The sequence below is a fragment of the Zootoca vivipara genome, chromosome 17, assembly GCF_963506605.1.
Source record: "Zootoca vivipara chromosome 17, rZooViv1.1, whole genome shotgun sequence".
NCBI lineage: Eukaryota > Metazoa > Chordata > Lepidosauria > Squamata > Lacertidae > Zootoca > Zootoca vivipara.
Window position 1 is genome coordinate 15502535 of NC_083292.1, and position 25729 is coordinate 15528263.

A 25729-nucleotide genomic window follows, 5' to 3' on the forward strand; every position below is an offset into this window, starting at 1 on the left:
TTGTTAGTCATCATATTCGCACCAATGCCTTCAGCAAAGTTGGGATAGAGTTCATCTGTGAAGAGGGGCTCAGGCAGTTCTCTGAAGTAGAGCTTTAAGGTCCCTGCAATGGCATTCACATCCATCTCACTCATCATGACGGAGACATCTTTGTTATCTGAAATAGAGGGAGGGGAAGGGAGATGTGAGGGGGGCAGAGCTTTTAGCTCCTTGGGTGTTGCTTTTGAACTTCCTCTCTGCTGAAATTGTTTGCTCAATTCAAAAATGATGGTAGAGATTTTGGAGGATCAGGAATATGCCATGGGCTTGCACACTCTGGGTGTGTACGCATTAACATTTACCCTGGCTCCAGTGCGCTGCCACCACTGGTGTTGGAAACAGTGCACACATGACAGTTAGCCACAATGCATACCTATCTCACAGTTTCTTGAGAAAAACTGCTGCTTGATGCATTGAACCAGCTTCTTTTTGATTTGAAAATGTAAACAACATTCATTTCGTAGTTAAGCTAAAGCATGTACGTTAGAAACAACTGCATTGCAGATCACTTCCTTTTCTGCACTACTTCCATTGAGACTGGCCCTAGTAACTATTAGTAGAGTGAGTGGAGCACTGACTTTGTCATTTATAGTGGAAATGAAAACCTTAGAAGCTGATACTCACTGACATCAAAAGCAGCTTTCAGAGCCTGGATATCGGTGGCAACGCCAGAGACTCGGTAGATGCCCACCTCCTCCATGCCACGACGCTCAATCTCCTCCACACACTGGCGCACAATGTAAGGCACCTTTGATCTCTCTCTCCTGCAAGAAGAGGTCCAGTTCAGTAAAGGCAAAGGGAATAATTGTGTGTGAATGTACACACACCACAAGCAAGAAAGCCATTTCAAACTGCCTCCGATTCTATGGGAAAACTGGAGGCTGCCTGCATTTGAAGACAGACATTTCTTTTTTCGGTATCATTTTGTATTTATTTTCAAAAGTAATACTAATACAAATTTACAAAATATGTCAAGAAATAAAATCAATAAAACTGTTGTTCAAGATGTACAGCTATTTATCTTTTTCAAAGTTATGTGCTATTTCTGATCTGCCCCTAAGATTCTGAGTATCATATTGAAGCACTTGCCAGCCCCTGATATGCCATGCTGCTCAAAAGTACAAAGTTTATTGATGTGCAGAAAAGTAAGAGGTCAAAGCACTGGCAGCTATGGTACATTCTCCCACTCCAACACAATAAAATTCTAGTCATCAGTTCATACCATGTGTGCCAAACCATTCATCTGACTCCTGAGAATCATGTGTTTTTGTTCTTTTCAAAGTAAGGCTGATACCTGAGGAATCTAAAAATCCTCATTCAACTTCTCTGTTTTTTAAAGATGTCAATTTAATATGTGTGCTTTAGTAGTCCTGCTTCTGCCTACGGAATACAGTGGTGCCTCGCTAGACGAATTTAATTCGTTCCACGGGTCTTTTCTTATAACGAAAAATTTGTCTAGCGAATCCCATAGGAATACATTGAATTTTTATTTACAGTGGTACCTCAGTTTATGAACACAATTGGTTCCGGAAGTCTGTTCATAAACTGAAGCGTTCATAAACTGAAGCGAACTTTCCCATTGAAAGTAATGGAAAGTGGATTAATCCGTTCCAGACGGGTCCGCGGAGTACTTAAACTGAAATGTTCATAAACTGAAGCATGGGTGTAATTGGTTCCGGAAGTCTGTTCATAAACTGAAGCGTTCATAAACTGAAGCGAACTTTCCCATTGAAAGTAATGGAAAGTGAATTAATCCGTTCCAGATAGGTCCGCGGCGTTCATAAACCGAAAATTCATAAACCGAGGTGTTCATAAACCGAGGTTCCACTGTATTTTGCCCATAGGAACACATTAATTGAATTTCAATGCATTCCTATGGGAAACCGCGATTCGCTACACAATTTTTTTGTAAAATGAATTCGTCTAGCGAGGCAACCTCCGCTAGAAAAAACCTTTCGTTAAGCGGAAATTTCGTTAAGCAGGGCATTCGTTAAGCGAGGCACCACTGTAATGATTCCCTCCCAAGTTCTCCAGTGCCAGCAAACAGTCTGCTGGCAAATGAATCATGACCAAAGTTCAGGGGTTAAAACTAATATAGCACCATCCAGATGGTGTGAATGTTTTTTGAGTGTGGAGCATAATGGCTGCTCAGTAGCTTGGAAAATCCCAGGGTGAGTCATCTCACAGGAGAGGAAGAGACCAAGGGTTGGTTCCGGAGCACGGCATAGCACATGATGTTCAAAGTAAACAAACTTGGGTTCCAAGCAGATTTATGCCGTTCTCAATGAACATGGTGCAGCTTGCAAAACAGATACTTCCCCCTCCCCTCAAAACTATTTGTTAGAAAACAGGCAAATTATACGTGTTGACTTTTGTTCACTGTCAGGTCAGGGAAAAGGCCTTAAGGAAAAACCCTGGATTAAAAAGAAAAAATGATGAAATAACTCACTTGGTGACCACTGCAATCTTTACTCCAAATACGCCTGTTTGCTTGCGGGAGGGCATCCTCTTTAAGCTGAACTCTCTACTGGTGAACTTCACAGACAGCTTCACTTCAACCTTGAAGAAAAAAGGAGATTCATAGCTACTCTTTCCAACAACAGAAATTCTTGTTGGATTTCTCTCATTCAAAAACAGTCACAAGGAGTAACAGCGAATAGCACAGGGGCTTGGATCATCATCTGGGTGACCTGCTCTGTTCTGAGCTCCGCAATCAGATGGAGTTACTTTCATACTCCATGTAAGCTGCTTTCCCTTGGGAAAACTACACGGAACAATGCACCCCCTTCTCAACTACATACCACATTAGTAGTCTCTTGTCATTACAAACAGAATCCTCTGACACTTCAAAACAACAAGCTAAATTGTCAAAGAGGGTAGAAATAACAAAGCTAATGTAGAAAGAAATGTGAAGTCTGATACAAACTGAAAATCAACAAGATTTCTAAGATTTTAGGCCAGGAGAGCCTAAAAAGTGGGTCTCCAGATGTTTCTGGACTACAACTCCCACAATCACTGAGGCTCAATAACCTGAGATCCACAGGTTAGCCATCCCTGTTTTTAGCCTTACACTTGCAAAATTTTGTTTCTGGAGTTTACAGTTAGAATTGTTTCAGTAAAAACTCTTAAGGTAAGGCCTCTTACAGCTGCTTTTATTACTACTTTAAATTCTCATTTCTCTGTTTGTTTTTGTCTTATTTTACATGTGGTTTACTGTTTCTTTAAAGAAAATGTTAGCTTTTCTAAGTACATGACAATGTGAAAAGCAGAATATAAAGTGTATAAATAATAGCGGCTATGCATAATGTGCAGCTTACCCAGGAAGAGACAATATTCAGACAGCAAGTCTCATTTGGTATTCAATGAGCAGAGAGACTTCTGTATTCAGTAGCATTAACACCACAATGAGAAACAACTTGTAACTGAGGGTCAAAGATTATTTTACATGATGCATGAGGTTTTAATGCTCTTCAAAACTACTTATGTCTGAAATAATTACTATTTCATCTGAAGTAGCTTCTCCAACTAAACCACTTTTATCTGGTTAACTGGAGCTTATTGATACAGCTCATTGAAGTGACAGTGTACGCAGATAATCGTTCAAAATAGATTCCACTATGTGCCATTCTTTGTCAAAAAGCCATGCTAACATTGCATATATTTTAAAAGAGAGAACAGGACTTCAGTGGCTACAGGCAGGCAGCTCTGAGCCCTAGGGCATTTGATCTGCTGAGAAGTCCTCCAATACAAGCCACTGCCACTCCCATTCATTTCAGTGAAAATTGCAAAGGAGAATTCCAGAGTGCATTGTCCCCTTTGTTAAAAATTAGTGCCTGTAAGGGCACACAGTTGTGAGTGTTGTTTTGATTTTCCACACCAGGCATCAATAGGACCAAATAGTCGAGGTGCCAATTTAATATGGCTGAGTGCTCAGAGAAGTCAAACAGGCTCCAGAGAAAGACCTTGTTGTGCAAGCAGCCGCCTGCATGACTACAAAGACAGCTAGGGTGGTCTGTTGCTTGCGCCAGGAACAGGATGTACATATTATGCATACGTCCAGATCCTCTGTAACATTATTGCATTAGAAATAAAACTCTCCTATCTTCCCCATCCAGGAGAAGTGCAGATTCTTAACAGAGAGCTTATGCGTTTTGGCAGTACGGGAGATATAAAGGCAGAATTTCCAACATAGAAAACTTATACATGCTGTTCCTATGCAACAATTGAAAATGCTCAACGCCGCTCTGTATCTGTGTGCTAATGGAGACTGCACCCACTAAAGGAACAATCTATAAAGCTGGCTCCTCAGCAGGCATGTAAACAGCTGCACAGGCCTGGCAGGCAGCTTGCTGTCAGTGTTTTATATCATCATCTGCATGTGTTACACCATGTCTGTGGAACAACAACATTTGACTATGGGTCTTCAGTCACCAGGAGCACAAGACCTGAAAATCCAATCCAGAACAGAACAGTCAGGAGCAGCCAGCTTACATTTTAGAATTGTCTGTACTTACTCCATTCATCAATATGACAGTGCGTTGCCAGTCTTTATCTTGCAATGTCTGTGGATCCAGCTGAAAAATGGAGAGTTATTAGTGAGTTAGCAATCAGGTGCAGAGACCAAAGCAGCTGTATTGCCCTACATGTTAATCTAATAATAAAATAATAATAATAATAATAATAACAACAACAACAACAATTTTATTATTTATACCCTGCCCATCTGGCTGGGTTTCCTCAGCCACTCTGGGCAGTACCCAACAGAGGACTAAAAACAGAATAAAACTTCAAACATTAAAAACTTCCCTAAAGAGGGCTGCCTTCAGATGTCTTCTAAAAGTCAGATAGTTGTTTATTTCCTTGACATTTGTGGGAGGGCGTTCCACAGGGCACCACTACCGAAGAGGCCTTCTGCCTGGTTCCCTGTAACCAGCAGAAGGCCCTCGGAGCTGGACCTCAGTGTCCGGGCAGAACGATGGGGGTGGAGATGCTCCTTTGGTTATACTGGGCCAACGCCATTTAGGACTTTAAAGGTCAGCACCAACACTTTGAATTGTGCTCGGAAACATACTGGGAGCCAAATTTAATTAGGCTGGCATGCAAGTCACATATTTGCGGGATCAGGAGAATCCTGCTAGCTTGTCCTTTAAAACAAACAGCAAAATTATAGCCCTGAACAGTTCTAAACATGAAAGCCTTAGAACAGTCTTCCCCAGTCTGATACCCTCTAGCTGTTTTGTGCTATAGCTCCAAACTGCCCCTGAAGTCCAAAACTGCTGGAGGGCACCAGGTTGGGGAAGGCTGGTTTAGAAATACCTCAGTGCCCTTTCAGACCATTTGTCATCCGTCACCCTCTTCTGCATGAGAAAAAAGATTCCAGAATGTTTGACAACAAAAGTCATGAAAGCAACATAGTTTTGCAAAGCTAAGCAAATACATTCAAAACATACCTTTATCCTTATCACAAAAATTTCAAAACATTTGTCTTTTATTTTTGCACACAATGCACACGTCTGTCTGACAAGCCAGTGGAGGTTTTCTAGCAGAGACTGTGGTACCAATTCTGGTTTTCTGGGCTTGTTCATCACCCTCCCTTTGGCCTGCCCCCGATTCAGTTTTAGAGATTCAGGGCCAACTCCTCTCTCGGGTCTAGATGAAGTTGAATTATGCCACTCTGAATTATGCCACTCAGATGACTGCAAGTTGGTTGGGTGTGTTTGTATGATAATGCTCTTCCACACATGAAAATTCCATAGGCCCAGAAAACTAGCATGCCAGGAAAACAGCTAGAAAGTTTTCAACATGCAAGGAATTTTTTTTTATATATTTTTTTTGTAAAGGGAGGAGCATTCAACAATCTGAGGCCCCACTTGAACCCTGAAGTGGCACAGTCCAGGCACAGGTTCACCACTTCATCTGCTGTTTGTGAGAATTAGCCCTTTGCCTTCACCTGTTGAGACCCCCCCCCCCTGTTATTGCTAATAAGTGGAAGCAGTTTCTCTTTCCACACATACAGCACAAAGCAATGGGAAGGCGGAGGGTGGGGAGAGAGAGAATGAATGAATGAGTGAGTGAGTGAATGAATGAATGAATGAATGAATGTAAGAGTAAAGCCAACCTTTCCTTGTAGCACTCTGCCACAGATTCGTGGCCACAGAGTGTGGCTTCTGCTATGTGTACATTTCTTCGGTAAATCCAGCAGAGACCTGCAGCTACAGCTGTAGCAGAAATGCCTGAAGATTCCCTGAGTGGTGGAGTGGGTCATCAGCAGCTCCCACATCTCTTACTGTGCTGTGTGCTCTTATTGTGCTCTGAAGCCCAGTGTTTGTCCCTCTAAGTCTACTCTTGCTCTGCCACGGGCTTTATGATGAAAATATTCTTCCTGGAGGACCTGCCCACTTCAGTTTGGGCAGCCAAGGTCCCAATGAGCTGTTTGTTTTTCCTTCCCAAAAGAGTTTATGGGAAGGGGAGGCAGAAGTTTCCCTCAACAAGATTTGTATTTTCCCAGAATTGAGAGGAAATGGCTTCTGAAGTACATTTGGTTTCCTTTGTGGAACTATTGAGGCTCACCTCCACCCCCATGCGACTGCTTTCTGGAGCTGACATGGATAGCCTTTCACAACACCATTCTCACAGTGGGAACAGTCAACCCAGACTCAAGATGCAATTCATCTGCTGCTCATGCCCTGTACTTCTGTGCCATATAAAGTGCAACTCATGTCTAAAACAAAGTAAGTCACTTTTGAGTTTTTATGAAAAACGAAAACCTGGGGTGGTGGTGAATCTTCTACATAAATAAGTGAAAATGCTGCCTGAGGTATTCTTTGGAGATTCAACAGGTAAAAGCTGTTTGGGATGAGGGCAGAGATTCCAAAGTTAGGCATGGAAGGAAATGGTACTTCTACACAACAAGTGCCACCTTGCATCCAACAGCAGAGCACAAATACAAGACTCAATGCAAGAATGCAAGACTCAATGTTTTTTTAACTACTGGTGGGAGAGTGCCATTCAATTCATTCTGAAATCAGTTTGGTATTTATAAGCTCTCCCAGCAAGCACTCAGAAAAAGTCCATCTCTTTTCCAAGAAGTCTTTCCCAGTTCAAAATGCTCGTGTATACGCGTAGATGCCATCTAAATGTGCTTTAGAATCATAAAGTTGAAAGGGTCCCAAGGGTCATCTAGTCCAACCCCTCAATGCCATCTTGAGGGCACCAGGCTGCAGAAAGGAGAGGAAAAAGCATGCACACCACCCTGGGCTTCTTGGAATCATAGAATTGTTGAGTTAGAATGTACCCAAGGGTTATCTAGTCCAACCCCCTGCAATGCAGGAATTTCAACTAAAGCATCCATGCCAGATCCAGAGGAAAGGTGGAATATAAATGTAATAAATAAATAAAAGGATATGCTCTAACCCAGGCATCTCCAAACTTCGGCCCTCCAGATGTTTTGGACTACAATTCTCATCTGCCCTAACCACTGGTCCTGTTAGCTAGGGATCATGCGAGTTGTTGGCCAAAACATCTGGAGGGCCGCAGTTTGGGGGTGCCTGCTCTAACCATGGAGTGATGGGCCCTCCCCCTTTAAAAAATAATTACCCAATGTAGAGTAATTTACCAGCAGTCCAGTATTGCGCTTCTATTAAAGAACCTAAACAATAAGCAGCTAAAAAAAGAAGATTTGGAAAAAAATATTTAACTGGCCCACTAGAGGAGGAAACATCAGCCCTGATAAGGCCACTGGGAGGAATGACAAAGATACAACAGGAAGGATATGTTTAAATGAATTACATTCTGTAACAGCAGCTTTGCCATTCCAAGCTGGCCAGACAAGCTGCTTACATGATCAACAAGGGTGGTGCAGTGGGGAAAGGCAGACTAGCCAGCCAGTCTGGAAATAAAAACAAAAAAGTGGGTAGCAAACAGTTTTAACAGACATAAAAGTCACTCTTTTAATCCTGTTTATAGTGTGACTGAGTAGAAATCCCATATGAATCACCTGTGTGGAGGACAACTGTTCTGCATGGACACTTTGGACAACATGATTTCCCTGTAACAAAGCAGCAGCAAAATCACAATGGTGCACCACTGACACTATCCATGCATTTGGGTCAATTCACATGTTAACTTTTCTGCTACTGCATGGCAAGTCTTGCAATTGCCCCAAAGTGAAATCCACATGCCAGCTGGCTTCTTCATCTCACAGACCACAAGGCCATTGTCAGGATCGAAGATAAAAAGTCTTCTTCTTTAGAGATCACTTGTAGCCAAGTAAGATTGTCTTCCATAAACACGGTTTTAACAATGAGTCCGTAAGTGACTGTGGAGGCCAATTCTGGAGCCACATGTCCTTCCACAGTGGGGACATTGGTTTCCAGGCCGGAGTTGATCATGGTGTGGATTTGCCAAGCGTGCCTTCCTCTTAGCACGTTTCTCCCTTGCGTCCTGAGATCGAGTGTCTTCAAAGCGCCATGACACCTTTGGTAAAGGCTGTTCTCCAACTGTAGCGCTCGCAGGCCAGTGTTTCCCAGTTGTCGGTGTTTATACTACATTTTTTTAAGATTTGCCTTCAGACAGCCCTTAAACCTCTTTTGTTGGCCACCAGCATTACGCTTTCCATTTTTAAGTTCAGAATAGAGTAGTTGCTTTGGAAGACGGTCATCAGGCATCCACACAACATGACCAGTCCAACGAAGTTGATGTTGATTGTTAACTTGTAGCCAAGGAACCCCAAGCTTTTTCTCAAAAAGGAGAACCCAGTAGATCAGGCATGTCCAAAGTCCAAATCCGGCCAGCCGGTTGGTTTAATCTGGCCCCTGTGACAGTTTATTTTCTGGGGTAAAATCCTAAAAAAAACCAACAATCCTAAAAAAAGGTCAACAACTTTGGTTGGTCCTTTGGTCGGCCCTTCACTTCATCCAGTATCATCTTAAGCTTATCTCACGCCCTGGTGCAGGGATCCCTAGGGCGCCCCCAGCCCCCTGGAGGTCCCTCCCACACGCGCGCCTGCCGCCTCACCTGCACTTTCCTCAGCTGTGCATGTTTGGGTAGCGCAGGAGGCTGCGGCCCACCCCCTGGCTGCCTTGGCCAGGGAAGAGCAGCACCGAAGCCTCCTGGGGAGCATGGTGTGCCTTCCCGCTAGGTCCCAACCACGGTGCCTCGTTCTCCGCCGTGTCCCGCAACAGGCTCACCGCCTCCCCCTCGCTGGGAGGCCTCAAAACTCCACCTCAGCTGAGCCATCACCGTGCGGAGAGCCGCAGGGCCAGGAAGGGGAGAGCGCAGCCTCCGGAGAGGCTTCGGCACCAGCGCACACACAGCACGGGGGAAAGGAGAAGGAGGCACGGCGTGGCGTCCTGGCCAAACAGCCGGAACCCCACGCTCACTTGCGAGGCTCCGGGGTGCTGCCTCCTCCTCTGCTGCCTAACGACAGCCCGCTGATTCCTGCAGCCAAGGGAGAGGTGGAGGCGGTGGTGGAGGAGCCAAAGGGATTAGTGGCTGGTTGCGCCCCGTCAGCGCCCCCGAGAGGCCGGCGCCCTGGCGCAACGCGCCACTAGGCCCTATGGTAAAGACGCCTCTGACTTCATCAAATCTGGCCCTCTTTGAAAAAAGTTTGGACATCACTGCTGTAGATGCTACCAAAATCATGAAGAAATGGGATTAAAATGCACGTGTCCATTTAATCCTGGTAGTAACAAGTCAAAGATACTATTAGTCCAGTTATGGAATGCTGAGATAGCTATGTTTCTTCCCACACAGACATTCTCAGACTCTATCACAGCATGTACTCTGAAAAAAACCAACAAGATCCCCAGAGAGACTAGAAAGATCTATACAAGCCAGAAAATCTGCTCACTTGCTTATGTCAATCTGCAAAATGAGGTTTGAAAGACACTGCTAGAGTATCCCTGACATTGGACAGAATAAATCTGGGCAAAGAAATGCAGATATTTTGGGGGCTGAAGACCACAGTGTGAACTGGAAAGACAAGTAGAAAATTTGCTGAAGTAGAACTATTGAATACAGGTCTTGCTAATCCTACAGTTAGAGACTTTATCATAGTACAGATACATATGACTGCTGAAAATATGGTTTTGCAGCTAGGAGCTAGTGTCACATCTAGATCACCAACTTTGCATCACCCGGGTTCTGCTGAACAGCAAGAAGAGTATGTACACTTTCTGCAAAGCTACTGCCTTGTTGATTTAGTGCAGCTTTCTTCGATCTGGTAGCCTCCAGCAGTTTTGAACTACAACTCCCATCAGCCTCAGGCAGTACAGTAATGCTCCCATGAGCTCTAGCATACAGTCATGCTGCTTGAGAGTTGTAGGCCAAAGCAGCTGAAGGGTGGCAAAGTTTGATTTAGTGGGAAAGAGTTCTTAATTTGACCAGGAAATCTGTAAGGCACTAAAACCAACAAAGGAAAGACACTGCGTTGATGGTCTACACAACACATTAAGTCCCCAATGATGTCTGCAGTGTCTGTGGAGGGGCTTCTCCAAGATTTACATGGTATCTTGCTGCTGTCAGGTATCCCTCCCCAGGCTTGTCTCCTCTCCTGCAGAAGCAGCTCTTGATTGATAAGCTGAGTAGGCCTCTCACAAAGAGAGGTTAGGGATGCAGGAAGCATGCAAATGCTCAGGATGACCACCCTTCCTCCCATCAGTGTTCTGCTGTAATCACAATACAGTCGTACCTTGGAAGTCGAACGGAATCCGTTATGGAAGTCCATTCAACTTCCAAAATGTTCGGAAACCAAAGTGCGGCTTCTGATTGGCTGCAGGAAGCTCCTGCAGCCAATCGGAAGCTGCAAAAGCCTCGTCGGATGTTCAGCTTCCAAAAGAACGTTCGAAAACTGGGTTTCAATCGTTCGGGAGCTGGTTTGTTCGGGAACCAAGGCGTTCAAGATCCAAGGTATGACTGTACCATGTTAAGGTTTCTGCCTGGCTCCCCTTTCCCCTGGAAATTTTGTCTGGGGTGCCTAGACAAAGAAAGAAGCCATGGACACAGAGAAACAGAGGCAGGGAACAGAGCAACAGTTTGCACATCAAACCCATTCCTAAGAGCGCCCCCAAGGCAACCATGCCATGATGGAGCAGTAAACAAAAGGGAGCCGTTTTGATCAGTGCTGGTCCCCAATCCAGAAGGTAAAGGGACTTATCCATTCAAAGTGCCCTAACAACATGACAGCAAAACACTTCACTATCAGTGGGAAAGGGACTGGCTTTCATTTCTTGTAAAGCAATCGGCATTTGTTGCTGCGACACAATGACAGAAAACCAAGAAATATGCAAGGCCTCAATTTTGCTTCAAAAATATCAAAGAATCTTGTAGCACCTGAAAGGCTCATGAAGGCTATCAATGGCTATGTTCTGTTTCTAGTATCAGAAGCAGTATGCCTCCATATATGGCGGCTGGGAATAAACACTTGGGAGATTGCTATTGTACCCAGGTCCTGCATGGGAGCCTGCCATGGGCATCTGGTTCACCACTGTGAGAATGGGATTCTGTACTAGACAGGCCCTACTCTGACCCAGCATCAAGGATCGTTTAATGTTCTTATTACCATAACAGATGTGACAGAAGCTTTCACAGGGTTCTACTCCACCAGAGAGAGTATATGTACAAATGTGACAGGTAAGAAGTTAAGAGGTCCAGTAGGTGGACTATGTATTCTGCAAAACGAGATTAAAAACTGAAGGAGCACATAGAACACACCTTGGATTTCACTTTAACAGTGACATCAAATGCTACAGGAAGTGACATACAGAAAATAAATGCAGAGTGACAGCAAGTAGCTTCAATTTGTAGCATGAATGAAAAGCTGGAGGTCTTTAAGACAATTAAATTCCAAGCAAAACCTTCTCCAAATTCCAATGTAAACATTCTACGGAAACCTCCAGCAAATAAACAGTAAACCCCAACAAAAGAAAAGAGCTGCTCATTTTCCAGAGACGGAGAGACTAAATGATGGAACAGGAAACGTTAATTTGCTGCCTGTTGCTTCTGTGGAAAATAGCCATGCTTTTACAAACACAGAGTCAGTTGATGGCTTTCCTTCCTATTCAGCTAGCACCCCCCCCCCTCTCACACACACAGAGGTGAGGCTAATAAACAGTCCCAGCTCTAGTCACCAAGGCTCACTGCCTTCACCACAATACAAAGAGCTGCATGATTCACAAATCCCAGAAGTGAGAGGGTGAGATTTCCAGTCAAGATAATATCAGATTAGCCACACGCAATTGGATAGTTAAGCAAGAATAATTTATACCCAGCTCTAACAGAGAGAGGGATGGAAAACTTCATGTCTGACATCATCCAGAGGTCTTACAAGAAAGAGCACTAGATTTTCTCAAGGGTAGGCTTTGATATGAAGAAATATATCATCGGGAAAAGACCAAAGGCCGATCAAGCACCTAAGTGGTTCATTCAGATGAGCATGTCCTCCAGACAGGGATGGTAGCCTGCTTTCAGTCACTCCTCTCTGTTTACTTCTTACTGCAGTCTTCCCCAAGCTGCTGCCCTCCACAAGTTTTGGACTACAACTGCCATCAGCCACAGCCAGCATTACTACATTGGGCTTCTCACCACCTTTCTGTGTGGCCCTATTTTGCCTTTTACGAGTTGTGGATCAATGTACATGAAGCCAAGATATCCTGTAGGGATGGGGAACTTGCAACCCTCCAGATGTTATTCCTATCACCACTGGCCATTGGCCATTCTAGGTTGGGTCAATGGGGGTTGGAGTCCAACATCTGGAAGGCCACCTGTTCCTGACCCTATGCTTGAAGGAATCATGGCCATCTTGCCTTTACAAAGGTATATATTCCAACAGCCCACCTGGATTTGGCCTTTGCCCATGATTCGGTCGGTGGTCTCTCCATCTTCTTTGGTAAGCTTGCTTTTGTTGTAACACTTCTCGTAGCACAAGATTCGCAGTGTCTGTGAACCCTCCAGTTCTATCTCAAATTCCTGCAGGAGGAGAACAGCACTTCAGTCAATCGAGATTCACTCTTCATAGCAAGGATAGCTAGATGCTTAGCCCCCAGCCAGCATGGTCAATGGCCAGAGATGATAAATTGTGCAGTCCAACAACATCTGGCAGGCACCACACTGGCTGCCCATGCTGTAGCTCTCAAAGTCCTAACATCACAGAGATTTCTTGGGAAATTATGAAAGGGCACCCTGAAGATTTTGCCTCATTCTGTTTCCCACCTGGGGAATTAGAACTAACAAGTTTTGTGCAATCAAAACAGTTTTCTGTCTGCATCCTATATAATAAAGTCCCTGTGTCTCTGCGTCCAGTCCCTGTGTCCGTGCTACCGCGCATGTGCCCCACGGACACAGGGATTGGACGCAGAGACTTGGAGCGCAGAGACTGGCCCCTCCTCTGCCTCCTCCCGTTGTCCCGAGTAGCGACGGCCTCCTCCACCTCCCTTCTCCTGAGGAGAAGGAAGAGGCCTCTGCCGCCTCCTCCCGCAGCACACCTCAGGTAAGCGCGCCGCCCCTCGCTCTCCTGCCTCGTAGCTCCGCGTCACTCCCCCGCAGCAGGGAGGTGGTGGAGGCCGCCGCCACTCGGGACAGCGGGAGGAGGTGGAGGAGGGGCCAGTGGGCCTCAGGCGAGAGCGGGAGCTGCAGCAGAGTGACGCGGGAGCGGCAAGGCAGGAGAGCGAGGGGTGGCGCGCTTACCTGAGGCACGCTGCGGGAGGTGGCGGCAGAGGCCTCTTCCTTCTCCTCAGGTGAGGAGGAGAAGGTAGGTGGAGGAGGCCGTCGCCACTCGGGACAGCAGGAAGAGGCGGAGGAGGGGCCGGTGGGCCTCAGGCGCTCAACGGAGGGGACGCCTGCACGGTCCCAGGGCTTCCCCTCCGTTCCCGCCCGGCTAGCGCCCGTTTACTGAACGGGCTGAATGACACTAGTAATATATAAATCTATAAGATTGTTACCCAAAGAGGGGGTTGTGCACTTTGCTGGCAATGGGAGGTGGGCTAAACTAAACTTATGGAACCTCCCCCTAACATAACAAAGGCAGCAATAAATAATGCAATATGGAACAATCAAAGGTATTAAAAACTTAACAATACAATTAAAGCATGGACATAAAAAACCTTTAAGAGGACTAGAAGACCATAATACATATGTGAAGGATGACTGTCACACCCTTTGTCATTTCCAGAGGGAGACAAATTCTTGGCTTTGCCGGGAAAGATACTGCAACTTCCATATTTCCTGAGGAAATATCTTTTGTAAACTACTTAGATGTTCTCTACAGAGTAAGTGGCATGTACACTTTGTTAAACAAAATAAAAATATTGATGAGCTAAACTATTGTAATAGGTCTCTAAATAAGAACAATGAAACCCTCTAGTGCAGCCTTCTCCACCTTGGCATCTTCCAAATGTTTTGGAGTGCAATTCCCAACATCTCCAGACAGAACATGGGGCTGATGAGAATTATAGTCCATAATATCTACAGGGAACCAGGATGCAGAAGGCTGTACTAGAATAAAAAACAGCAATAGAGGCAGCTCCTCGTGCAAGCTGTGCAAAAGAGAGACTGTTCTGCTTCTGGCTACTTTTCCCTTCAGTTTCATAAGTCATTCAAAACAAATTCAATGAAGCTGCATGATTCACTATTACTCAAAAGCAGCCCCCAGGAATACATCCCAAGACTAACCACTCTAAGCAAGCCACAGCATTGGCCTTGAACTTTCCCCACTCGGTTAATGCTGCAAGTCAGTTGTGGTGGTCAGTTGTTGTTGTATTTATACCCTGCTTTTTCCTCTAATGGGACTCTTTCCACATACAAGATGCAACTGTGGCATTCACATCTAAGACTCGCTATGCTCTCCTGCTGAATTTTCAAAGAGGTGGATTTAGATCAAAACAGTTTGATGCTTATAGAGGGGGGAATCCAAAAGGATAATTCCTTCCCCCCCCCCGCACCTTACTGAAACAAATGGGAGGGGGCCACAAGGGCACTGCCACACTTGACCCCCAAATTAGACAGCTGAATTTCACTATGACCACTTTTCAAATGGGATTAATTCTTGGAACCATTTGTACACAGACAGCAGCAGTAAGATGAAGGTCCCATCCTATTAGGAGCAGGTCATGAAAAAAGAATCTCCTATACTGCAGAAACGTACAGGAACCTCCCTGATGCACCACATAAGGAGAAGGCATTTTAAATCTGTACAAATAGAACTACTGGCCTCCTCTTGTCAAAGACTCCGACTATGAGAGGTGGTGATCAGAGGAAGCCCAGAGCACCACCACAGCCTACCTCATTCCAGTTGGGCTCTGCTGTGTCTCTGTAGACTCTCGTTTTTGCCTTGTTGACGAAGTACCCAAAAGAATCCACTTCTAAAGTGCAGTAGAGGTCTAGGAGGAGGATGACAAAAGAAGCAATGGCTCGGTTAGGGTCACCAGCATCTCTTGCCGTTTCCTTGGTCAGCTGGTGCTCACACTCAACCTGACTGCTGGTTGGTCCATGCAACAACAGTGATCTACACTTTGGAGCACCTCCCAGAGTAGGGCGCTTCCTTCAGTCCCATGGTGGTCTCTGCTGACACCTGATATTTGGAGCACGAGGGCTGCTCTTCTCTCCTCAAGTGTCTCCGTCGTTTCCAGAACCACTCCAAGGCAAAGATTATATTGCAAGCTCATTCTTATTCCTGACAATTATCCCACAAGGTTGATTTGTAAAAACCCAACCTCAAATGATGGGGGAATTTATTAAATTTCATTCTGTCACAGAAGACCTTTCTGACATGCCAGGCGTCAGTCACCAAGCTGTCACCGCTGTGCATTTTAAAAGGCTTCCAGGATAGACTCCCCACACAGAAACACACCCCTTGGCAGGCAGCGGCACAGGCTGAATTGGCCAGATGGGAGGCCAGCTGGCCACCCATCCCTTGAGCCCTCCAAAGCTCAACTCTCCTGACTGCCACAAAAATGCCAACTAGGTGTGCTGTGACAACCACCTTCATATGTGTGCCAGCTATATAGCTGCAGAGAGAAAGTGCATTGATTGGGCTGTACAAGAAGCCATTTCACCACTGCACTGCGTCTGTGGAAGCAGAACAACAAAGGAGTACAGGAAGCAGCTGCCTTAAACCAAGGCAGAGCATTTGGACTATCTAGCTCAGTACTGTTTACACTGACTGGCTGCAACTCTTCAGGGTCTCCAATCCACTTCCATAGAAGAAGAAGAAGAGTTTGGATTTGATATCCCGCTTTATCACTACCCGAAGGAGTCTCAAAGCAGCTAACAATCTCCTTTCCCTTCCTCCCCCACAACAAACACTCTGTGAGGTGAATGGGGCTGAGAGACTTCAGAGAAGTGTGACTAGCCAAAGGTCACCCAGCAGCTGCATGTAGAGGAGCGGAGACGCGAACCCGGTTCCCCAGATTAGGAGTCTACCGCTCTTAACCACTACACCACACTGGCTCTCGTTATAGTCCATTGTTATGACAGCAGCACCAGCATTTCCCTGTGGGCAACAAGAGGCCTGCTTGAATCCAGAGTGGGGCTTTCATTTGGTTGCTAGCCACAACACCAAATCATACTTAGCATGACGGTAATCCAGTTCTTTGCATTCACACTCAGCTACCATGCAACTACCACTCACTTGAGCTCTGCTTGAAGCCGCTGGCTGAATGGACAATGACGTTCAGGAACCCATAGAGACCAGGGGACTCATCATCTGTGTTCAAAAACATATAAATGTGAGTTAAACTGGCTCTGGGAGTTCAGTGGGAAAGGCAGATGAAATCCCCCTATATATGTTAACACAGCAAGAATTCAATTTCTGTGGAGTGAAAGTGTGTGTTTAAAGACTGTAAGCACATTTATCCCAGATTTAACAACCTTCTGTGTATGTTATTGTGGCTTGGGGAAAAGATATGCTCCATAATCTATGGAAATGTAGTTTCACAATGTTTATAGCTCTGAGCATAAGAAATTTGACTATGCCACATCCCAAAATCCAGGGAGCATGAAAAAGGCTTCTGGACTGAGAGTGAGACACTGCCTTTTTAAGACAATGTTTTTCACCATTACGACGACTGAAGCTGGTGGCTGGCTCCATGCCTATGTCTGGGAAGTGAACTGGGATTGTGTACTTTTATTTCTAGGCAATGGTATAGATCCAACACACACATTAGACACTAGCAGCCACTTGGAAATCATCCCCCTGAGTGCTGCCCACTGTTGGAGGCAAGAGAGTGGGGTCAAGAGCAATGGCAGATGAGGCCAATTGGTTCCAGGGTTCTCACCTTCTTTGTTTATCGTGAGGGGGATGTGATGCACAGTCTGAAGTTTCACACAGGAATTTGTCAGCATCTGGAGCTCCACTGAAGTCAGTGAGAAGCTTTTGAAACCTGCAATTCAGAGGAGAATGGGTTTTTAACCTCCTGCAGACTCGGGAAGAAAGGTGTAGGCCGGTAATGCTGACCTCCTTGCTTTGAGTATTATTGCCACAAAGACATCCACAAGGGATCCCCAGGAATGATCCTGGGAATAAAATACTACGATTCCCGGTTATCCTAGAAAAGGTCAGGCAGATAGCCAACTCCTACCAAACAATTTGCCACATGGATGCCCTTGGGGAATCATGCAGAAGACTTTTCTCACAGAGGAAAGGCCCTCTTCTAATAAACCTGTTAAACCTAATAAACAAGTTACCTGCTCCTTACTGGGAATGATGACTGGACTAGGTAGCGTCACTGCGTCAGTACTGAGCACAGAACTGTAGAACTTTCTTCCTACATGAGGACAGCATGCTGGGACTCCCCATCCTTGGGGCCTCACTGGAGTGGAGGGGAAGCACCTGGAAGGTGCTGATTCACAAAAACACATCTGTATCTGACCCAGACCACAGTCAAGAAAAGCCCGCACATCTACACATGGGACATTCGGCAACCCTCTCACAGAAGAGTGGCATGTTCAACCTTAGACATGCGGAAGGGCCAGCCCCAAGATCCCCCCCTCTGATTTCTCCAAGCCCAGGATGCCTGTTGGTCACACCTAGAGAAGTCAGAGCATAGGCACGTACATTTCTTCTGCTGCTCCCGGATGATCTCTCGCCACTCTGCCCGTTCGTAATCAGATGAGATGAGGAATGTGTAACTCTGAGTAACAGAGAAAAAGAGGCCCGAGGATTATTTATTTTACCCAACAGCTAAATTATGTACAAAAAGAACAATCTAAAGTGTTCAAATAAGATTATACAAAGTTCATAATACAGCCAACATATCCCTGCTACTCGATTTTTATTTAATTTTCTGCAAGACTAACAGCATTTTCCTGGACAGTAAAAATCAACTTCATGTGTCTTACTCTACAAGTTTTGGCTCAGGCAGCCATTGAGCTGTACCATCTAGGAATGATATCCTGAGGTTTGGTGTCTTAGGGGGTATATGCGACCATTCACAGTACTCTTCATTGTACAGTGAAAATAACCTTTCACCTGTTGGTGTGTTAAATGCATAGTGCTGCACAGGGTTTTGTCTTTTCTTTAAAAAATAAATAAATCCGGTTATAATTTTCTTTTCTTCCTTTTTTGGGCTGATGAACTTTTCCCCCCCAACAAAAGAAATCAGCCATTTGCACACTTGCCTTCTTGCCAGGCTGTTCATTTCAGGTAGTGTTGAAATTTTTTTTATATAAATGCATATATTTCGTGACATGTGAAGAAAACAATTCCCTGTGTTTGGAAAATCTTGGTGAAGGTCTAAACAGTGTCAACATTAACAGCTAAGACTTGCAAGTCGTGTCGACACAGCCATCTGTCTTTGAGGGTACAAAAGTGCACAGAGCATTTAATCCAGAGTCTGCTTCCCTTGCAAGGGTTTACACAGCCTGCCACCAGCTCTGCCCATATTCTATTCAATTACAAAGAGCTCCCAAAAGATCACAAGATCCTGCGCCATTAACTAGCAGCTGGGCTTAGTGTTCTAATTTGCCAGCCTTCAGCTTCAGACATTATGGTCTTTTTTGCATTCATTATACTATGGGAGTAAATCTTACGTTGTGAACCACCCTGTGATCTTCGGATGCAGGGCAGCATACAATTTTAATAAATAATAATGACTAAAAATGAAAGCAGCCATTGATTCATTTTGCTGCTTCCATAGTGAGCACTAAGCGTGCAACAGGCATGCTCTGTTCACTCAATTTTTTTATGGGGCATGTGCAAGACGACATGAACAAAACTCCACCTCTCATGCTTCCTCTGTTCAGCCCCATTGAGACCCCATTCTTTGCCAGGCCTCTCACCTTGCCATTGCGGTTATGCACTCGGAATGCCATGTTAGGAGACATCAGTAGAAGCAAGGATTCCTGCTCCGAAAGCTTCTTTTTCAACCTCTCCATATTCTTGCTGCCCTTATTAGCCCTCTGAGGAAGAGAAAAGCCCAAGAGGTAATGAGAACATGTTCTTTTACAACTCAACAGATGCAGGAGCTTGAGGTTCACAAGATTCTCAATATTTAGGTTCCTTAAACCAGAAGTGGGGGGTACTGGTTTTAACCTATGGAGCCTTACATGGTTCAGGACCCCAAGGAGTAACTTTTCCCATACAAAGTTGCCCATGCCAACAAAGCAATGGGCCTTATCAGTAGTGGCCCCCTAACTATCAGATTCTCTTCCCAGGGAGGCTTGCCTAGCACTGACACAGACATATTTTCGGCACCATGCAAAGATGTTTCTTCTATTTGAGTGTGCATTTTCCTTTGCAGCTCTTGGCGATATTCCTTTGGGGGCTCTTTAGGGTGGTGTGACTTCTCTTAGGGAATGGAGGGGTTGTTTTCATGGTTTGATTACCTCAAATTACGCCTCACTTTTAATTATTTTGTTTTTCATACGTTCTATTGTTTATTTGTAAGTTGCTCCGAGTTAATTGTATAAAGCAATTAACAAACTTATAATCAATAGTAATAGTAGTAGTGGTAGTAGTAGTGGTGTCTATGCTTTATCTGGCATTATGCTTCCTGCCCATGTGACCCTCACCTACATCCTTAACCCAGAACTCTGCTCCTACAACCCAGCCTGGAATTTGCCCATCTCAGGGCTTCTGGAATGAGGAGCCCAACAAACATCTGAAAGGGCCCCGCCTGGCAGCCAGAGCAGCCCTCACTCACATGAGTACTAGGGAAGGAGTGAAGGATACCAACTAGGGTGATGACTTTTTCATTTTTCCCCCTCAAAAAATATTTCCTGTAGCACAAATGGATGAACTTTTGCCTATTAATGACTAAAATGAGGTATGTTCCATTGAAATATTTAAAAAGGTTACGCACAAACCGTTTTTATTTTATTTTTTTTGTATGCCGTTTTACCATTTCATAAAATTGTATTAACAATTCTATATATATTTTGTATCAAATTTGGACACAACACCACATTCCACAATGGGGAGTGTTCTTAGCAACATAGGGTATACAAATGTCACACCTGCGCAAGGTAAAAGCCCCTTTTTGGGACCTCAAAACTCAGCCAGCCAGACCTTGCCGGGCACGCTGGGAAAAGAACCTACAGGAGAGGTAGCAAAACATCATCCTCTAGTGGCGTCTATACTGTTACTGCAGCTAAAAAAAAAGCTTCCTTGTGTGTTTGATGACCCTATATAATGTTGTATATATGTGACTCTAAAGCTTGGGTTCAGTTTTATATCTGCTTACAGTGACTTCAAAAATGGTCAAAAAACTGATAAATAATTCTTTTTAAAATCATTTTGTGCGTGAGGTTTTTTTCAAAATCAAATCTCTTTGAAAGTAAGATTTTATCTAATCTTTAATGAAAGCTCATCAAATTATGATACAGGGAAATGAGGTTGTAAAACCTCCATCATTCTGCCTGGACCCTGAGGTCCAGCACCGAGGGCCTTCTGGCAGTTCCCTCGTTGCGAGAAGCCAAGTTGCAGGGAACTAGGCAGAGGGCCTTCTCGGTGGTGGCACCTGCCCTGTGGAACGCCCTCCCAACAGATGTCAAAGAGGAAAACAACTACCAGACTTTTAGAAGACATCTGAAGGCAGCCCTGTTCAGGGAGGCTTTTAATGTTTAATAGATTATTGTGTTTTATTTTTCTGTTGGAAGCCGCCCAGAGTGCCTGGGGAAACCCAGCCAGATGGGTGGGGTATAAATAAATTATTATTATTATTATTATTATTATTAAAAGTCATCACCCTAATACCCACAGTGAGAGCTCCATGCTCATCATAATACTCACAGTGAGAGCTTGCCGCTGCTCCTAGCACCACCAGCACTCAGCCATTCAATGAGAAGGATGTGAGCTCGAGGCAGCAGCTAAACAATGTTTCACACTTCTGGATGCTCGAAGTGGACCATCCCTAATTCTGAGTTTGGTTCAAAGTGTAGCCAATCTTGCCTACAGCAGAAAGCCTCTCACACTATATTGCCTTTTGTACAGTTCGGGAATGTGCATGGGGCTCTTCATACCAGCCGACTGGGCTAAGCACAACCCAAGCATGAACTGGGAAGGCTGTTTTGTTGCAGGAATGCTTAGCCGAGGAATTGGTGGTAGGGTAGCAGTACTGCCAGCTGCTCCCTGAAAAGGAGTGGGGGGAGGCATAAACGTGAGCCAATGAGTAGCACAGTGGCTATGAAACTTAAGTTCCTAGTTCAAATCTCTACAAAGCCACGCAACGAGGCAAATCCAGTACCTCTCATCCTACGCCTCTTACAGAGGCCGTTGGAAAGGTTGTTTAATATATCCTTGAAAACAGATACAACTGCCAAGCACTATTCGTATTTCTTATTCTCCTCCTCCCCTCTGCTTTTACTTTTTCCCGTTGGATGTCGCTCTTCAGCTGAGAAATCTTGATCTTCATAGCATCCAGCTCCTCATCTGGCACAAGGGAGATGTTCGGCACTGCCTCTGAATCATCCACCATTTGAAAGCTGAGGTCTGAGAGTGGAATGTACCATTTGCAGTCATACTGCTGGCTTTTCCTGCAAGTATTAAAGCAGTGTGTTAGCCAGCTTCCCCCTCTGCTCCCCTTAAGCAGCTTAGCCTCCCACAGACTTGCAGGACAATGTCCTCCTCCCTGAAGCAGCCCCAAAGTTTAGCCAGGGTAACTAGCTCCCTGCCTTATGCATTCCAACGTTACAGGCCCATACTACAAAAAGAATCTTTCCTTTTGACAACTTGCCTAAACACCTTCCAGAATGCTGTAAAAACCCATCTGGCCTTTGGAAGACTTTCACATGTTCATTTTCCTGAGATGAATGTTAACACCCAAGTCAGGAAAAATGTGTTGAAATGCAAGATAATAAACATGGTTCCCATGGAAGTAGCCAGTGTGAGGAGGTGCATGGCTCTCTGACTGACATATACAGTCGTACCTTGGAAGTTGAACAGAATCCGTTCTGGAAGTCCGTTTGACTTCCAAAACATTAAAAAAACCAAGCTTCGGATTGGCTGCAGGATCAGAAGCCGTGGAAGGCCAGTCGGACGTTTGGCTTTCAAAAATAGTTCGCAAACCGGAACAGACGCTTCCGGGTTTGCCACATTCGGGAGCCAAAACGTTCGAGAACTAAGCTGTTCGAAAACCAAGGTACGACTGTATGCTCTCTCTGCTATATGGTGTACTACCACCAGCACTGCCATACTTAGAAGCTGGATTCTGAGCCAGCTCCAGCTTCCAAGGGCAGGCCCCTATGCAGCAGCACAGACAGCAGTCAGTCTGGGAGGTTCCAAACCAAAGAGAGGAGCCAGCGCTCAAACCTGCTTGGGAGTTGCACCCTCGTAAGTGGAAGTCCTCCCTCCTAATCTGGTTGTCTGCAGTTTCTCAGAGGTAACGGAAAGGCACCCTGCACATGTTCTGAGCTGGAGAAGAACAAGGGCTGGCCTCTCCATTGGGAGGATCACTTCTGCTCCAGTTTGGTGCCTTGCCTCTGCTGCACCTGGCAGTTGCCCAGCTGTTCTTAAATCTTTTCCTCCCCGCCCCCTTATGCAATGTATACACATGGTCCTTCACATGGAGCCCACCCAGGAGAGCCTCACCCTCCAATCTGCTTCTTGAGCTTGGCACACAGGAACAGATCAGTGAAGAGGAAAACATGGCGCAGCTTGCGGGCTCCCTCGACCAGCTCCACCATGAAACTGTCCTTCATGAGCTGACGGTGCTGCCAAAAAAAAAAAAAGGAAAGGAGAGGCAAGGGTCAGAAATGGAGACTGGGATAAGTGACAGATGTTGGCCACTGCCAAGGCCAGCATCAAGAGTTGGCCTGTCTGGGCATCAGCTGAGGGCCCTCCCCACAATACCCCAGCAGGGGCCCACTGAAGGCCCATGGACAAAAGTTGGTGTGGGTGATGGGGCATGGGGATGACCATAGCTCAGGGGTAGAGCATCTGCCTTGCATGCAGAAGGTCCCAGGTTCAATCCCCGACATTTCCCCATAGGGCTGGGAATTGCCCCGTCTGAAACCCAGGAAAGGCACTGCCAGTCAGTGTATACAATACTAAGCTAAGTGGGCCAATGGCCTGGGCTATGCATAAGGCAGCTTCCTATGTTCCTATAAAAGAAAGGTGCTGGGGAACTGGAGGAGAAAAGATGTGATAGGGAACTACAGGATCAGACCAAGGAGGGATTCAGCACAGGGTAGAAGTTGGGGGCGCTCGCTGGAAGCTGAGATCGTGAAGCTGAGGCTCCAATACTTTGGCCACCTCATGAGAAGAGAAGACTCCCTGGAAAAGACCCTGATGTTGGGAAAGATGGAGGGCACTAGGAGAAGGGGACGACAGAGGATGAGATGGTTGGACAGTGTTCTCGAAGCTACGAACATGAGTTTGACCAAACTGCGGGAGGCAGTGGAAGACAGGAGTGCCTGGCGTGCTCTGGTCCATGGGGTCACGAAGAGTCGGACACGACTAAACGACTAAACAACAACAGAAGTTGGGGGCAACTGGTTGTAGTTGAGGAACTGGTCCATGCAGTTGAGTGGGTCTGACAAAGTGCAAGGCGGCTTATGTTTTCTAGCCCAGTCACATGGTGAGAACCTCTGATGCCAGGGTGGCACCTCGCTGGCAGATACTGGCTGGCACAGACCCTCCACATGACGATAAGCAGCTGGCAAGGAATACTGTTCCCAGTTACTGTTATTTTGAAGCATTTCCATGTGGCAACCACAGCGTTTGTATCAGAATTCATTCAAGGACAGGCAACTACAGGAGGGAATCTGCCTTGTAACTTGCAACTTCCTTACATTGCCAGCTTTGTCCTTCTCTTCAGATGATGATGATGATGATGATAATAATAGCAGTTTTCACAAGCTTTAAACAATTCCCTTCCCTAACTGCCCCCTATGGTTCCTCCCCAGATCTACTAACCTCATTTATAGCGATAGCCTTATATCTGTCTGCCTTTCAACCATTTATCAAGATGGGAATGATAAAATATATAGTACTGTAGTTAATTAGTCCAATAAGGATTTAAGTAGGTAAGGAATGGTAAAAGAAAAAAATAAATGAATAGAAGGCAAGGGTTTTGCTGATATTTTCAAGTTACACAAGATGAAGAGAATATAAAACACAACAGCAAACAAAACAGCAAAGAAAATAAACCAGCTTAATAGACCAAAGCTCTCAGCTAGTTTAAAGAGTTTACAATGGCTGGCCTTTAATACCAATCCAATAGTTCCACAAAGGGACTCCACAAAGAGAATACGGTAGGCCATTAACAGTGAAAGCAAAAGGCAGGTTTGAATGCTTCTAGATTTTGCATTGTGTCCAGACTCCATTGAAGGTGTCATTTGGCAAAGGGTCCCAAGAACTGAGACAGTCGCTATTTGACGAAATTTAATAAATTATAAGCAAATTTAGGTTGCACCCTTATGCAACAAAACTGCTTTTTAAAAAAATAAATAATCAGACTTGATCAAGGTGTCTCCCCTGCCAGGTAAGTATAAAAATAATCAGACTTTTGGCAGTAAGGAGAGTAACTGGAAAATGCACTTGGAGCAAGCAGCACAACAGTCACTTGACACGATGTCATATTACCTCAGTACAAACATTTTAAGAACGAACGCTCAATGTCAGATTGAAAGGCCGAATCAAATTGCTGGGGCTCAAGAAGGCATTACAGAAATAAAACAACCGACAAGAAAGGAGGATTCTCCGGGTGAAAGCCGGAAAGTCCAGAAAGAAGAGAAAGTGGGGGACTTTTTGGGTGAGAGGCCGAAAGCCCAGAAAGGAGGAAGCGAGCAAAACCAACAAGAATTATTGAAGAACTTCGTTTTTTGCGCAGAAGAGAGAGCAGGATTTGTTTCTGCGACAGAAGCTAATGAAAGAAATTGCAAAGGTCAGGGAAAGTGGATGCCAATTAGAAGGGTTGGTGGTGGTGGTGGGGACAGCAGGGGGTGGGAGGTAAAGGTTTTTGGGTTTTAAAACATGCTAGAAACGGAGATGGGTGAAGAGGATTTTTGGTGATAGAGATATAGGTTATCCTGGACAGAAACTGGTCTGATTTATGGAATTTGCCAAATTGACTGGGAGAGTTAGTGACCAGAGGGAAGAGTTGGTGGGGGAAGACTGGAAACAATCAATAATTATGAGAAGTGTAATATAAATATATATATAAAGATGGTTATCTTTAGAGGAGACAGGAGGTGGTAGGGAATGGAATATAAGATTTTGTGAGAATTGAAATTAATTAAATGTGAGTATTAAGGATAT

At 45.1% G+C, this 25729-nt stretch overlaps 1 protein-coding gene across 3 annotated transcripts in view; it reads right to left on the minus strand.

Moving 5' to 3' along the window:
- BCR (BCR activator of RhoGEF and GTPase) overlaps nt 1-25729 on the minus strand; it is a 104853-nt gene that overhangs the window by 13676 nt on the left and 65448 nt on the right. For all 3 annotated transcript variants that reach the window (XM_035098789.2, XM_060269562.1, XM_060269563.1), the window contains 12 exons: nt 23060-23181; nt 21837-22005; nt 19312-19431; nt 18089-18164; nt 17310-17414; nt 16664-16738; nt 15316-15413; nt 12874-13005; nt 4554-4613; nt 2489-2598; nt 664-803; nt 23-157 (listed from right to left, as the gene is read on the minus strand). In XM_035098789.2, the coding sequence (XP_034954680.2) occupies nt 23-157; nt 664-803; nt 2489-2598; nt 4554-4613; nt 12874-13005; nt 15316-15413; nt 16664-16738; nt 17310-17414; nt 18089-18164; nt 19312-19431; nt 21837-22005; nt 23060-23181 (1342 nt within the window). The remainder of the gene's footprint in view (nt 1-22; nt 158-663; nt 804-2488; nt 2599-4553; nt 4614-12873; nt 13006-15315; nt 15414-16663; nt 16739-17309; nt 17415-18088; nt 18165-19311; nt 19432-21836; nt 22006-23059; nt 23182-25729) is intronic.